At 41.1% G+C, this 15,573-nt stretch overlaps 1 protein-coding gene across 1 annotated transcript in view; it reads left to right on the top strand.

Annotated features, from left to right (window-relative positions):
* The window catches only part of MALT1 (MALT1 paracaspase), a gene marked incomplete at both ends in the record, with an annotated part of 29,083 nt that extends 14,153 nt beyond the window's left edge, over nucleotides 1-14,930 (top strand). Inside the window, 8 exons of the mRNA XM_079548367.1 lie at nucleotides 657-860; nucleotides 6,486-6,663; nucleotides 8,122-8,196; nucleotides 9,001-9,128; nucleotides 11,066-11,215; nucleotides 11,872-12,029; nucleotides 12,793-12,918; nucleotides 14,469-14,930. Of these exons, the coding sequence (XP_079404493.1) occupies nucleotides 657-860; nucleotides 6,486-6,663; nucleotides 8,122-8,196; nucleotides 9,001-9,128; nucleotides 11,066-11,215; nucleotides 11,872-12,029; nucleotides 12,793-12,918; nucleotides 14,469-14,930 (1,481 nt within the window). The remainder of the gene's footprint in view (nucleotides 1-656; nucleotides 861-6,485; nucleotides 6,664-8,121; nucleotides 8,197-9,000; nucleotides 9,129-11,065; nucleotides 11,216-11,871; nucleotides 12,030-12,792; nucleotides 12,919-14,468) is intronic.
* Between the last annotated feature and the right edge of the window lie 643 nt (nucleotides 14,931-15,573).

Genomic DNA, 15,573 nt, shown 5'->3' with positions numbered 1-15,573 from the left:
TCAGGACGTAAGTACTTCTGACTTCACTAAAATCAGGGGAAGGACCTTAGACAAACCTTAACAAACCGAAGAAAGACTTCTGATGCTTGACCTAAGTAAAGCTTAGTTAAAGCTTCTGCTTAAGTAAAAGCTTCTACTTAAACACACTATATTGTAGAGAGATGTAAATATAGGAGATGGAGATGTGAAAGTGCTCTTTTTTTTATGTGGTGTTTTCTTTTGTGGTTTTGTTTTTAAGAAAAGCGAGAAGATTTATTTTGAGGGGCAGGAATTATAAGTGGCCGTAGCTTTAGCAACTTGCCATAAAGACATGCATGTTCATTCTGTTCTTGTATGAGGGAGTTCAGTGACTGTGCTGTCATGAGTTGTGAAAGCAAGACAGCCTTAGCGACTTGACCCATGCCTTGACAGATAGCCCAGTCTTAGCTGCATCGCAGCTCAGGTATGTTGACTGTCAGAACATGCTGGAATGTTTCTTTGGTTTGTGGATGAGAATGAGTTTGGTTGTATAGCTGACACAGGATGACTTTCAAATATTATACCTCAAGTGAGACTGGATGTTATTTTTGCTTTGGAAGAAATTAAATTTAAAGGTGTTGAACCCAGGGAATGCATTAAATGTGCTGTGGTTTTACTTTTTTTCTTTGTTTTTACAGCAACAGACAAGGTGGCTCTGTTAATAGGAAATATGAGCTACTGGAATCACCCCCAGCTCAAGGCCCCAATGGTGGATGTCTATGAACTGACCAATTTGCTAAGACAGTTGGATTTCAAAGTTGTTTCTTTGCTGGATCTTACTGAGTCTGAGATGCGAAATGCAGTGGACGAATTTTTACTTCTACTAGACAGAGGAGTATATGGTGAGAGCCTGTGGGATTCTTTCTGAATACTTCAATCATTTGTGATATAAAGTACACAAACATTAGCTATCTACTTCTGCCAGTTCCAAGCATGTAACAGCAAAACAAACTTCAGTGTACTTAACTTTTCACACTCTGCTTACATGCTAAACTCAAGCATTTCCTTTGACTTGGGTTAAAAACATTACTGTTACTCTATTATTGGAAAGATTGAATCTTTGATCTTCTTTCTTTAACCACACCTAAAACTGCACTGTACTGTTGTGTTTGTCTGCCAGCAGCTGCTGCATCTGCTGAGCATATTTGACAATATGCTGTGCAGAAAATGCACATTTATACCAAGTCATTAGCACTGCTTTAGTAATCTTTTAAGCAAGAGTGGTCTGTTGTGTCTTTTTTACTGGACTGTTGTGGTAAAGAGCTCATAGCAGAATACAAAATTAGAGAATGCTAACATAGTCTGTGGTGCTCTCAGGAGATCTCTAAAGCACCTTCTTACACATCTCCTCTGTCCTCCTTCCCCCTTTCCTGAGTCTGCAAGTTGCTTTTTCCATTAAAGTTAACCAACCTCTTGCATATCAGGCTGCATTTGCTCTGGTAAGGTGGGGAGCAGACCTAAGTAGAGCATGCAGTATGTTCTGAGCTTGCTTTTGGAACTCTTCTGTTCATCTCCTGTCTTTCTACTGGCTGTCTGCAGAATACTCTTTCCTTATGGATTTCCATCCTTCTGAAGCTCTGTGGGAGGGGCTGCTGTGCTCTTAGTCCTCACTCAGAAGATCTTTAAAGAACAGAGGAAGAGGTGCTTTTCTCTGCCTCAGCAGTAAGCTGCATTCTGATCCCAGGTGTGTTGGGGTAGAGAGAGTGGGGAGGGAGAGCATCTTAAGCCCTCTTCTTTTTCTGCCAAGTGTTCAGGTTAAGTACAAATCCTTGTTTTGAATTGCAGTTCCTTTCAGTTGGCGTGATACTGGTCTGGCAACCATGGATTTCTTTGTGAAGTCCTTCGCAAGGCATGAAAAAGCTCTGCTAACCTGAATTTCTTCTTCAAAAAGCAAACTGAAAAAAAGTTTTTCTTTAGAAACAGAGTTTATTTCTCTTGTTTATGGACTTTAAAGAAATAAAACAGAGAAGAATTCATATTATCATTTCTAGAATATACCTCCCATAAGGAAAGGCATTAACTGAGAAACTGATGAGCTACAGACTTCAAGTTTGTAATTTCTGCAGTTGTGAATAATAAAGGACTTTATGACTGACTAACCAGTCAAGTCTGGTATTGTTGCCACTACTGATATGCATTGAATCTTAGATTATTTGGTAAGAAAAAGAATATCTGGATAAGCCTGACTTGGAGAGGCAGAACCTGCTGACTGGCACTGGGAGGATGTGGTGGAATTGATCCACTGAGCAAAACGCCTTTGTCTCAGCTGGAAAAGGCCAAGAATGGCCTGGCTTGGAGAATTAAAATATATATATATATATATATATATATATATATATATATCTTTTGCTTTGAAGAGTTTGTTGCTGACTGCCTCTGTCATTATTTTTATGAAAGATGACTGCGTGGCTGTTGAAATTCTTTAGAACAGAGGCCGGGAAGCTCACCCAATTGCATTGTTTAAATTGCAGAGTTTTCTGTAGTAATGTCCAGCCAAGGAAACGTTATTCAATTCTTTTTTGGAACACAAGGTCAGAGTATCTCTGACTTTTTTTAAATGGTGTGTTACCTGATGCTCTGTGGAGAACTGGCTGATCTGACATTTGGGCATTTATCTCAGAGCCAAAACACGCATGACGTGAAACCTAATTATGGCAGTAAGGTTCAGCAGACTTTCTGGTAGCAGTTTTCTTGGTTTGTTCCCTGGGAAATAGATGTGCTTGTGTGTCTGGGTGAGTTTTTAGATTTTTGCACCTTTTCAGTTTTTTTCTATGGTTTCTGACATGCACTGAGAAGATAAAGTACTGAAAGACATGAATGAGTTTCTCACCAGCACAATGTGAAAGCCCTTACAAGCCATGTTTTTGTTTTTCTCCGAACAGGATGATATTTCAAAAAGGAAAGAGAGCATTCTTTCAGTAATGTCTGGCAGTAGCTGCGCTGATTTAAATGGTGGCTTTATTCTTTCTGTATAGTGTCAATTAATGTCTTAAAGCATATAAAAGATGCAGCCAGTCACAAATAGATAATGATTTATTGCATTTTAAGCAGGCATCGCTCCAAACGGAGGCATAGCAGCAACTCCTGTTTAGTCCTTGTTACACACGCTCCTAATGCCTAATGTGACACTGTGTAATTGCTGCTTACTGCCAGGAAAGTTGCATTTCAGACATTGCTCCTTGAGAGCAGGACTTGTAAACAACGTGATGGTGATGGTCTCCTCTCGTGTTTTGGTTCATATGGTGTTAAACGTGACGTGCAATTAGTGTTCTGTTCTACAGGGGATAAAGACATAGACCTGTGTGTTTCACAGGATAAAAATAGTTTGACTTTTTTCTTTAAAAAAAAAAAAAGAAAAAAAAGAAGAAGCTGCCAGTACCACTTAAATGCTGACGTCTGAAGAATCCGAGCCTACTTAAAATTGTTGTGCCCAAGTGTCTAACAAGGCTTCCAAATATGTTTATTCTACGCATGCAAAGATTTATTTCTGACCTTGTGCTCAACGTATTAACTGTTGCAGGTACTTAGCAAAAAGGTGCCACGCAATCATCTACTTATGGATGAAAATAAAAGTAGTTATTTCTGATATATTTCTGTTCGTTGAGGAAATGCACTACAGATTCTGTTCCTGCCCTTCCCAGAGCTTCTCCTACAGCAAAAAGGTAGCGTGCATCTCTGTGCATTCAGTTCATGCTGCAGCAGGCTGAAAGTCATGGCACTTCTGCTTACCTGACTTTGAGTCTGAGTAGCACTAAACAATGACTTCTGTGCAAAGGGTGTTGAGGATAGCTGTCTGAAAACTGGCAGTGTAAATGGCATTAACCTGTGGTGCATTACAGAGGTGTGTTCTAGTGTTCCTATTCTAGCATAGGACCTACAGGGATGGAGCTGGGGCTGCTGCAAAAGGCTGAGGGCAGCTGGAGATGAGCAGTTGGTCAGTGGCTGTATAGATGCTGCATGGCAGAGCTTTGGGTGATGCTCCCACGAGATGGGTTGAGTCTGACTGCAAGCACAGAGTTGGATGGAGCTGGAGATGATTCTCCTTTTCCAGACATTTCCTTTTTCTGGTGTGTGGCTGCCTATGTGCACTGTCATTTACCTCTGCACTCCTGGTGGGGGACGGTGGACTTCAGGTTTGCCCTCATTTAGCATCATCTCTGTGGCACGTTGAAGAAGGTAACAGCTGTGAGGAATGATGCTTTCAAGTCAGCATCTAGACTTCATTGCTTCCTGCATAGTGTCTTAAAATGTTCCATACCCGTAGTGTCACTTTCTAACTGATTGATCCTTAAAATGAAAGCAAGTTCTTTGGTCCATTGTTGGGAAGCAAAGCTGTGCAATGAGAGGGCAGTGGGAGTGTGAACAGGTGTTCTGTTTTAACATAGATCCAACTCATTAATTTGGGCTTGATTTGGACTTGCAAAACTTAAAGTACTTGAGAGGCGTCACCTTCATTTTTTTTCTGCCTCTCTTTCTGCCTTAGCGTAGCTTCATCAGCCCAGCCTTGTGAAAGTGAAACCTCTTTCAGTCGGTCCGATTATGTATTTAACTGGAAGTAAATTTTAGGACGTTCCATTTGCTTCAGATCTGATGCAGAATTATGCCCTCGGCACTTCATTTTTAACTCTTCTGAAAGAAATCCTTAAGGATGTTGTAAAGAATCCAATAACGCCATGGTCATTTGTTTAGGTTTTAATCACACGCTTAAAATTCTCTGCCCTTCAGACATTCACCTTCTAATCGAGTCAGGCTGTTGTCATTTTCCAAGACCCTGTCGGATGAATAACAGCGAGGCTTTTGAAGTGAAGCCCCTGGCCCTGGAGCTTACCTTGTATGCACTTGCTGGCTGCTTATCTCGACTATGCATGTTTCCCATAAAAAGAAATTGAGCACTGCTGACTGAATGGAGCAGTTAGCAAGGTCTTGGCATAGTTGTTAATGACTTGAGCAGAGAACCTAGGGCTCAGTTTGAAGGGATAGAGTTATCTGGTGGTATTCCTTTACAGAATGGGCAGGGCCGTGTGACACAAGTGCTTGCTTTTGCTGTTGCTACCTGTAATGGAAAAGGGAAGCATGTAGCATTTCTACATGAAGCATTCTGTCACAAGCTGACAAATATTTTTAGTACATCAGGGCAAAGCTTGTTTCTACTGGATATTGAAGTTTTATTACAATACAACTAATTTCACAGCTGCTTTTAGTAAAAATAGAGGCATAAGAACACATCTCCAGTTAACATGAGTTACAGGTATTTCTGCTGGCTTGGGTTCAGCTGCAGCACTGTTGCTAGTTGAAGATCTGAGCCAATGAAAAGCCTTATGAAGCAAATTATTAAACAAGAAGAGCACTGGGAACAGACCATAGGAAAATTCCTTCAGATCGTTCTGGTATCGACTGGTAACAGTTGGCAGAAGTTGTTAATGCTGAGATTGTCTAATTTTACCACAAGTTGCTGCATTGTTAGTATTTGACATTTTAGTTCGTATGTGTAAAATCTGAGCCCTGGCTTGTAGCCCCCTTTCCCTAGTTAAGAAAAGCTTCACATCTGTGATATATTTTCTTTACATGGAGCTGTTCATGCATTTTGAAGACTGTAAATCATGAACTGTAGCAGACTTGCATTCATCTTCATAAGTTAATAAACTGGATAATTTGTTGTGTTTAGGTAAGCGTGTAAAGAATTTTTTTAGTAGTCGTACATGAATCATGGATCATGAAACTGTAAAGAGAGATAATGTCATCAACTAAAAACGGGCTGCTGGTAGTGCAGTGACACTGATGTGCTCTGGAATCCTACCAAATGTCATCATGGAATATTTTCTTCCCCACTAAATAAGTATTTTTTGTCACTCCCAAAGCACTGTTACAGTGTAAGAGAAGCGTTTCTCTGTTTGCAGGGTTAATAGTAAGATTAAAAAAACAAAAAGTTTTAAAAGGGAGAGCATCTTTTACAGAATTAGAAAAAATCCAGCTAGTCTCTCCATGATTATGTTCTGTGTGCAGTGATTTCCTACACAAAGCTTTGTATTTGCACATGTGGAGAAGCCATTTACAGTTGGCACAGTTCCTTGTGTCTATCTGTGAGTTATATATAGTAGATAACATTATTTCTGTTAGAGGTCATAACTCTACTTGAAGCACTTGAAGAGTATTTAGCTGTCTTTTTTGTGACTGATATAAATTTATAATGGATTCTGTTTCATGAGTGCAGATATTTTAATTGTTGTCTGCTCGTTGTGAAGCTGACTTTGCCCTTTTTTTTTCCTCCTCTTCTTCACTTCTTCCCTATCTTAATAAAGCATATCAGTACCAGGAACACTGCTTGGAGTAGCTTGAAGGATCTCAAGCTCCCACAGACACTTAATGTGGGGATGGAGCATGAAGTTTTTGACCACCTTAAAATTGATGGCAGTGCTCCAGTGTATCTTGAGCTGGTGTTTTCAGCCGCTTCTGTTTTGCTCTCTCAGGTTTGCTGTACTATGCTGGCCATGGCTATGAAAACTATGGGAACAGTTTCATGGTTCCTATTGATGCTCCAAATCCCTACCGATCTGCAAACTGTCTGTGCGTGCAGAACATCCTCAAACTAATGCAGGAAAAAGAGACAGGACTCAATGTGTTCCTACTGGATATGTGTCGGAAAAGGTACGGTGATCTTGAGGGAATGCTGGACTTCAGGCTGGGGAGGGATCTTTAATCTGTTCTGTGTAATTATTGCATCTGAACATTCGTGGTTCTGAAAAATCACAGCCTGCCCCTGAGCTCTTCTAAAGTCAATAGAATTACTTTGCCTTTGGCCTTGGACAGATCTATGAAGCTGGTGATTAGAGTTTCCACTTCCATATGCAGATACGTGCTTCCTGATGTGAATGAAATTATTTTTTTCCTTTTTTTTCCACTTCAGTTTAAAAATTCTGAAGTGTCAGTGGTTATTAAGATAAAAGTGAAATTAGGTCTCTTAAAGAAGAAAAACACCCCTTTCCCCCTGCATCGTTAACCTTTACCATCATAGAAAGGAAGGAGAATCCACAACCAAACGTATGTGGTTGGAACTTGATGGTACTTGGAGTCCCCTTCCAACCCAAGCCATTCTATGATTCTGTGTCTATTTGACAGAAGGGCTCAAGTGGTTATTTTAGAACTCTTAAGAGGCATGGATCTTGTGCTGGCATGTTTTATCTTCATTTAGAATTTAAATATCAACTAGTTCATGGATTTTTTATTTTTGTCTAAACAAACACGTCAAGAGAATATTGTGCTCCAATGAACTTACACTTGAAATTAGCTCTTCAGTCATCACTTCTTAAAACTGATCTCTGTGGGATGTTTCATAATTGGAAATTGCTAATGCTTTAATGTTTGTAGAGCCTCTAAACTTCACCACTGATGAAATGCCAGTGAATCACAGAATCACAGAATGGCCAGGGTTGGAAGGGACCTCAAGGATCACGAAGCTCCAACCCCCTGCCACACGCAGGGCCACCAACCTCCACATTTCATAGCAGCCCAGGCTGCCCAGGGCCCCATCCAACCTGGCCTTGAACACCTCCAGGGATGGACGGGGCATCACAGCCTCTCTGGGCAGCTGTTCCAGCACCTCACCACTCTCATAGCAAAGAACTTCCCCTGACATCCAACTGAAATCTTCCCTCCCTCAACTTCAAACCATTCCCCTGTTTCCCAGTGGCCCATTTCAGCTTCACGGTCTGCTGTGAAATGTGAAAATACTGCTACATAAGCCTCCTATTAACTCTAAGACGTGTTTTGAAAAAGAGCATTCATATAGTTTCTCTTGTTACATAAAATGCCTTGTTATTGGAATCCATTTCTGCAAAGATTGTAACTAAACTTGATATTGCTTAACACTTCGTGCCCATCACCCTGATAGGAGATGTTGAACTGTCTCTTCACACTGTCTTCACGAAGAATGCTAATGGTCCTGATTTTTGTCATTAGCTGTCAGGATTAATTCTAGAATTGTAGGCGAAAAAAAGTCCTGTTTCTAAACTGTAGTGCTTTAATATTTTGAACAGCTGTTGTGGTGGTTATTATTATGTTAATTCTCAAATCATTCTTCTTATGTTTTTGTGTATTTTGTTGCAGAAATGAATACGATGATACAGTCCTCATCCTAGATGCTCTGAAGGTTACTGCCAACATTGTTTTTGGATATGCCACGTAAGGAAATCTTTCTCCCACTAGGCCACAGAGATTTTGAAGTCAGGAGGCTATTGAGACTGTGTAGCTAATCTTTAATGGAAAATACCAACTATCATGTTAAGAGACCAGTAATTTATATTGGTGTCCTCAGACTTTCTTTTTGACTTCATTCTTCAAACCATTCCACACTCTGATTGTGGGATTGCATCCCCGTATTTATTGTTCTCATTCAGATATAAGGTAATGCTATGAGAAAACTGCATTCAGCAAAACTGAAACTGCTGGACTTCTTTGTAATGGCTACTTGCAGATATGTAAGAATCTCTACTAAGTTGCATTTAGTTAAATTTATGCAAAAATGTGAGAGAGATTAATCAGTTTTTGGAAGAGTGGCATGCAGATTGTCCAATGCTTTTCTTGCTTTCCTTCTAGATATAAGTAACAGTTACACTTGGATAGAAATTATTTGAAGAGTTTACTCATACAGCAATCTGTGTAACCTCTCTGTATTAGTTTTCAAGTCATGTACAAAAGCTGTTGAATGGAAATAGCCAAGAGCTTTAGTGAAGAAATCTAAGGTTCTCACACCAGCAGTTCAGGATCACCTTTGGTCTGTGGTTTGGTTATGAGTAAAGTCTTGCCAGGATGAGTTGTTTGCAAATGAAAATGAAAAGCAGGTTGTCATCAGACACAAGCTGGTTTTCAAGTGAGAGGGTTTCTTTCATCCATTCCCAAATGTAACTTCACCTCTTTTGTCTTCATGTTGATCTTATGGCTGCTGCAGTAGTTTTTCTTTTCATTGCCTCATATTGGTGATTTCAGGTGCCAAGGAGCAGAAGCTTTTGAAATTCAGCAGTTGGGATTGGCCAATGGAATTTTCATGAAGTTCTTGAAGGAGCGTTTGCTGGAGGACAAGAAGATCACAGTGCTGCTTGATGAAGTTGCTGAAGGTGAATTGCAGCTTACTACAGTAACCATCTTCTCGACCTGCCTGATTGAATGCTTCTTTACTTAACTGTGATTCTTCTCATGGCAGATGTGTTACATTACTTCAAGCTGTTTCATGTTTCATTGTTACAGTGACAGCTTTTAACAAGCAACAGGTGCTACCAAAGATCATGGTATTATACAGGGATTTGAGCTTCTTCAGTACGGTGACAAATTAATTTTATATTCTGCTTCCTAGTGAACCTTCTTTGTTCTGAGTCTTCTGCATGGAGCAGTGAATCGTATGTCCATGAAAATTATTCCAGTACTGCTTTTCCTGCTGGTTGCTCACTAGCTGCTGTATTCAGGCTCACATTCACTAAGCTACCAGTCCTGAAATTCACTGTTTTGAATCAGATGCCAATATTTTTCCTTTCCTGTATCTGTCTTGTGTCCCAGGGTATTCTGTTAATGTTTTTTGGGGAAAAAAGAAACGCCTAATCCACCCATCAAAACATCAATAGTGCCTCTGACTGTTATCCCACATTCTCTTCTCGTCAGTCTCTGCATTAAAGAGTAGAACAAATAACCACTTACATTTTTAATTGCCACAGACCAACGAGTTCTTCAACTAGGATAAAATGCTTACAGATACATACATAGAGTGAACAAATATCCAAAAGTGTTCTCACCCTCATCCCCTCTGGCATTGGGTTTTCTCAAGAAGGCTAATATTCCCTGTGATTCCTTTTTTTTAATTTATGCTCAGTGCTCCCACATTAGAATATGACACACAATTCTGCCAACGCCCGTTTTTCCTAAATCCCATCTCTCTTACTGCATAGCCTGTGCTGTTAGGGTAGTGTCACATGCTGTAGGTATCCTGACTTCTGACCTCTTACTTACCTCGTGCTTGAGCTACAGTGAAGGACTTATCCCTCACAGGGGAGAGCATGAAGGCAGCTTCTGTTGGGGCTTAGCATGGAAGTCTGTCCCAGCAAGGAGATAGGAGGGTGAGAAGGGAGAGGCAAGACAGAAGGCGGACGTTTCCTAAGAAATGGAACTGGCAGCCTCTAACAGATCTGAGAGCAGACTGAACAAAATACAGATACAGCATGTAGTGTACAGCATGCTGTGCTCCAGCTGCTCGAGAGTTCCGTCTCATCAAAAGAAGAGTGCCTGCATTGCCCAAAAGCAGTGCCAGACAACCATGCTTCAGTCAGCTTTGTGTGCATTTGGCAGCGTGAGTGAAAATTACGTCAGGCAACAGGACAACCAGTGTGAGTGTTACCAGATATCAGGGGTTAGAGGTATGTTGGTGTACATGTGGAAAAGTTCCAAAGGCTTGTTGACATTAAAAGGTTCTGCATGTACAGGCTGAACGGTGCACAGCATCAAGGCCTGCCTTTTCCAGCTCTGCCTGACAGTGATTAGATTTGGAGGTGTGTGAGAGGTTGGGAGGGGACAAAACCAGGCAGACGACCCAAGCTAGCCAAAGAGACACTCCATACCTTACAGTTAGGCTTGGCAATACAAAGCCAAGAAGGTGTTTAGGAAGACAGCTGTCTTTTGCTCAGGAACTGGCTGAGCATTGGTCTGCCTAAGGATGGTGATGTGTGAGTGTGTTTGCATCACCTGTGTTGTTTTCCTTCCTCTTGTTCTACTTCTCCTTTCTTTATTCTTCTTCTTCTGTTTTTTTAATCCTGACTCTCAAGTTTTCTTTCTTTTACTCTTCCTTTCCTCACCCTGTCCCACCAGGGCTGTGTGGTGCTTAGCTCCTTTCTGGGTTTAACCCACAACACCTCATGAACAAAAAACTAAGAAATGAATACTTCTGAAACAGCAAGGTGACTTGGAAATTCTTACACTGTTGTATCTGTAGCAGCCACACAACACTGCAGTGGTGTAGATAAACTTCAGCAGCAGTGATTTTGATAGAAATATTACATCTTGTTTTTAGATATGGGCAAGTGTCACCTCACCAAAGGCAAGCAAGCTTTGGAGATCCGCAGCAGTTTGTCTGAGAAAAGGGCATTATCTGATCCCATTCAACAAACCATGTCTTCTGCAGAGTCCATGGCAAGGAACCTACAGTGGGCCAAAGCTCATGGTATAGTATGATTTACCTGTAGGTGAAACTACTTGAATTATAGAAATTGCATACTGGGGTGCTAGGTCACTTGAAATAAACAGCTCCTTCAAAAATAAGGGGAGGTACATCCTTGATTATCTCTAGTCCCTGAAGTGCAGTTCAGAATAGAAATCGAAGAAATGCACATTCATATCTTAATTTTCACTAGTGTGTTCAGATCTTGGAAACTTCTGCTGTGTTTGAATGTGTTCTGCTGTCACATTCAAACTTTCTTATAAAGTCATAGCTGTGCCTTATAGGATATTTCATTGACTTTGCTAGTTTGATTGAATATATATAAAAACAAATTCCTAGGTCCATAAGCTGTATCATAGCTGTGTTGATTGTGGTCTTGCTAGTTGCACAAAGATCAGAAAGAAACTTGTGTAGCATAAGTTGAAAAATCAGCTCTGTATGGCGTGTCTGTTACTTTCTGATAGTGCACCTAGCAAACGGCTGCTGCCTGGTTAGCTTCTAAGAGCTGCTTCAGTATGAAGTCGTGAGTGATAAGTAGAGGGAATGCAGGAGGCAAGTTCTACATGTGTCTGACAATGCTTCCTAATATTTCAAAAGAATAACAAATAGAAAAATGTATATCTTTATTGAGAAGATAATTATGTATTACTTGTTTGCAGAGCTTCCGGAAAGCATGTATCTTGAATTCAAGTGCGGCGTCCAGATTCAGCTGGGGTTTGCAGCAGAGTTCTCCAATGTCATGATAATCTACACACGAATAGTAAAGAAGCCACCTGAGATAGTTGTTTGCAGAGCCTGCGTTACAGACTTCCCACTTGTAAGTGCTTCCTGAACAGGACTCGATGATCTCCCTGCACTGAGGCTGAGAACTGTCCGTATCAAGTGCACCTTTTGTAACTGCTGCCTACAAACAGGAGGGGAGTCAACTCTTTGAAAGGCAGGACAAAGGGAAATGGCTTTAAGTTGAAGGAGGGAAGGTGAGGTTGGATGTCAGAGGGAAGTTCTTTCCTATCAGATTGTCTAGTGTGAAGTGGTTCTATTTAACTTAAAGAGTGATTATCAGTAGCTCTATTTTGGATGTAGGACACATCTACCTTACAGTGGACTTCCTAGAATTTGGTTTTTCAGTTACTTCCACCTGGGTGATCTTTCTGCTTCCATCAGCATTACTCATCTCACTGCAGTAAGGCAGAGGGTAAGAGTGAAACTGGAAGTTCCTCGGGAGTGGAAAACCTGGAAAGAAAACCTAGCAGAAAACAGGGTTTTCTCGATTAAAAATACAATATTTGAATTAATGTGCATGATAAATACATGTCTCCAGCCTACAGAGTTAGTGGTATGGTACTGCAGCAAATTCAGAAGGAATTGTCAGCGTAGGGAGAGTAAACTAAACAATTTCTGTGACTAACAGCAGTTTCAGCAGTTTTGCAAGTAATCCAATATTGGCGTTTTCTTTCCTTTTAAAAAGCACGTGCTTTATTTAAAAATAAACAAAAAAACCCAACCACTTTACTCCTAGCTGCTTAATTATCCACAAATTCTGTACCTTCGTCTGAGTTCTGCTCTCTTTCTTGCAATAGGACCTGGATGTGGATCCTAAAGAAGCCAACAAAGGAACTCCTGAGGAAACTGGAAGCTATTTAGTTTCAAAGGACCTTCCCAAACACTGCCTCTACACCAGGCTAAGTTCTCTGCAAAAGCTAAAGGTTAATATGAATTGTTCCTTACAGTAGTATAAATTAATCATGTTAACTTTGCAGTTCTGCTGAGCTCGTTGTGTACTGTTTGCATGATAAGAAACATATTCTGGAGATGTACAGAATTTATTATTAGATCTAAATCCTAGATTCTTAGAAGGGAAAATGGTGACTAGCAATGTTTTAGGGACTTCACTATCGTAGCTGAAAAACAGAAGAGAATCAGTGCATATGCAGTCCTGATATCACTGTGCAAGCCACTTTGTATTTTCTAGGCATATACTGAGCTCTGACAAGGTGTTTATTTTTGTGAACACCATCTCATGCACATTATGGAGATGCTCCTAGGCCTTGTAGAACAGTAAGAATGTGACCTGAAACACAGCAGCATCTCACAGTGTCTTCAGAAGGAGATGAAAACGTTGCATACTTTGATTCCAAGCTGTATTCTTGGACATATAATTTTTGAAAGCTTATGGTAGCATTTTTATATTTATTTCTGTACCTTTGTGTCATGGATACCTCGTCTGGGACATTGCTTGGCATCTTAAATGCTTTTGCAGGTGGTGTAATGAAAATCCTTCTAGAAATACAGACTTGCAGATGAGCAAGTATAAATCAACTGAGGAGGTCCACAGTAAAATTCTGAGGTATTGTTAGGCAGTAAAGGGGACAGAAAACTTAATTTAGGTCTGTCCTCTAAAATGTTTGGAGGGGGCAGGAGAGGATGTTGTTTTGTTGCTGTGTTTGCCTGCAGCAATGGGAAATGAGAATATCTATCCTGCAAGATGTCGTGGGTGCCCAGACTGCAACGTGATTCAGAAATCCAGTTTGCGTGTCCTGTGCAGGGACAGGTTAATTTGGTTCACCTGAGTTTGTGGTGGAATTTGAAGCAGTAAAGGGAAACTGAACTTGGAATTAGCGTGAAATGTAAGGCTCCTTGTAACTCTGGTGATTAGCCCTTAGAACTGCGACAGTAATCCTGTCACAGAATCACAGAATGGCCAGGGTTGGAAGGGACCTCAAGGATCACGAAGCTCCAACCCCCTGCCACACGCAGGGCCACCAACCTCCACATTTCACAGCAGCCCAGGCTGCCCAGGGCCCCATCCAACCTGGCCTTGAACACCTCCAGGGATGGACGGGGCATCCACAGCCTCTCTGGCAGCCTGTTGTAGGATAGAAGCAGCTAACGTCTTTCATGTGGCTCAAAGAGGACAACGATAGCAGTACTAAGAAGACTAAGAGAAGTGTGTCGGGGTAGGAGATCTCTGAGTATGTCTCACAGCTTCTGTGGGCGGAAGTTGAGTTTGCAGGAAGACTTTTATGACGAGTAGAGGCTCCTTTTTGCAATCCCACTGAGTTCTTGAGGATATTAACAGCATCGTTTGGAGCCTCCACCTTTCATGTGTTAGCTGATGTGGTTACCAGCCTTGCCTAATATGTCTTCAGCTCCTGAAAGAGTTAGTCTTCTCCTTCAGTAGGCTCTTGAAATGTTTCCTGTGTTGTTCTTTGGGGAAGAAGTATCACCTTTTTTCCTCTTCTTGTACTTTTTATAGGAACACTTGATCTTCACTGTTTGCTTGCACTATGAGTATCCAGGAATAGAAGACACAATGGATGAAAGAAAGGAAGTTAATGTTGGGAAGCCCCTCATTGCTAAATTAGGCCTCCACCACAGATTCAGAAATAACTGTCTCCAGACCTGTTGTGTGGCTAATAATCTTTTTCACAGTCCAGCAGAATCAAGTCCTGTGGTAACTAAATACTACTTCCCAAGTCGCTGCCAACCAAATTCCTGCCCAGGGGCCTACCATCCAAACTGTACTTGCCCAGGCAGCACTGGACAACTAGAGGCATGTTCTTGCAACGGGACTTCAAGAATGTTAGCTTCGAGACATGAAGTCCAGAATTACTCATCCCCTGCAGAAAAGAGTAACGTGCCAATAGAGACCACTGATGATACTGTTGAGCTGGAATTCCTCCTGTCCGATAGCCTCAGCTTATCCAAGCAGCAGTAGCTGTGGTGTCTTCAGCAAAGATCCTCTTTTCCATTCTGAACAGGAGATCCTCCACACTGCTTGCTTGAATTCTGGACTTTGGAGATTTGGGGATACAGGGCCTGGGGGATGTAGAGTTGGTAGTGGGAGTGAGGCTGTGTCTTGTGTCGGTTCATATTGCTCTCAGGGAAAAAATTCCAGATCCGAGGAAGCAAAACTGGACTGATAGATTTAGGAATGAAAAGGCATAATTTTTGGTTTAGTCCTACCATTCAAGATTTGAAAAGTGGGGAGAAAAAAATCCAAGCTCCTCAGATTCCTACTGCATGATTCAGCAGACAAGAAAGTAAAGAACACAGGCAGTCCTGAGTCTCTGGGAGGAAGCTTCCCATCTGTCAGAGAATGCATAGAAGCCAGGTTCTGGTGACAGAGTTTCTCTTGAAAGTAAAGCCTTGGATCTTCCCAGCTGCTGCTTCTGTACCTACCAGGGTTATAAGATTTACTGTAAGTGAGTGCTTTTTAAATAAATAAACAGTTTTTAGAGAGGAAATGCTTGTTCTCTGCAAACAAGCAAACAAAAAACATGCCTCGCTGTCAGAGGAAAAAGATGCCGATAGACGTAAGCAGGGAACTGATTTTCCATTTTCTCTATGATTTAATGTGA

Source organism: Tetrao urogallus, assembly GCF_951394365.1.
Source record: "Tetrao urogallus genome assembly, chromosome: Z".
NCBI lineage: Eukaryota > Metazoa > Chordata > Aves > Galliformes > Phasianidae > Tetrao > Tetrao urogallus.
This window is presented reverse-complemented; position numbering and strand designations above follow the sequence as displayed.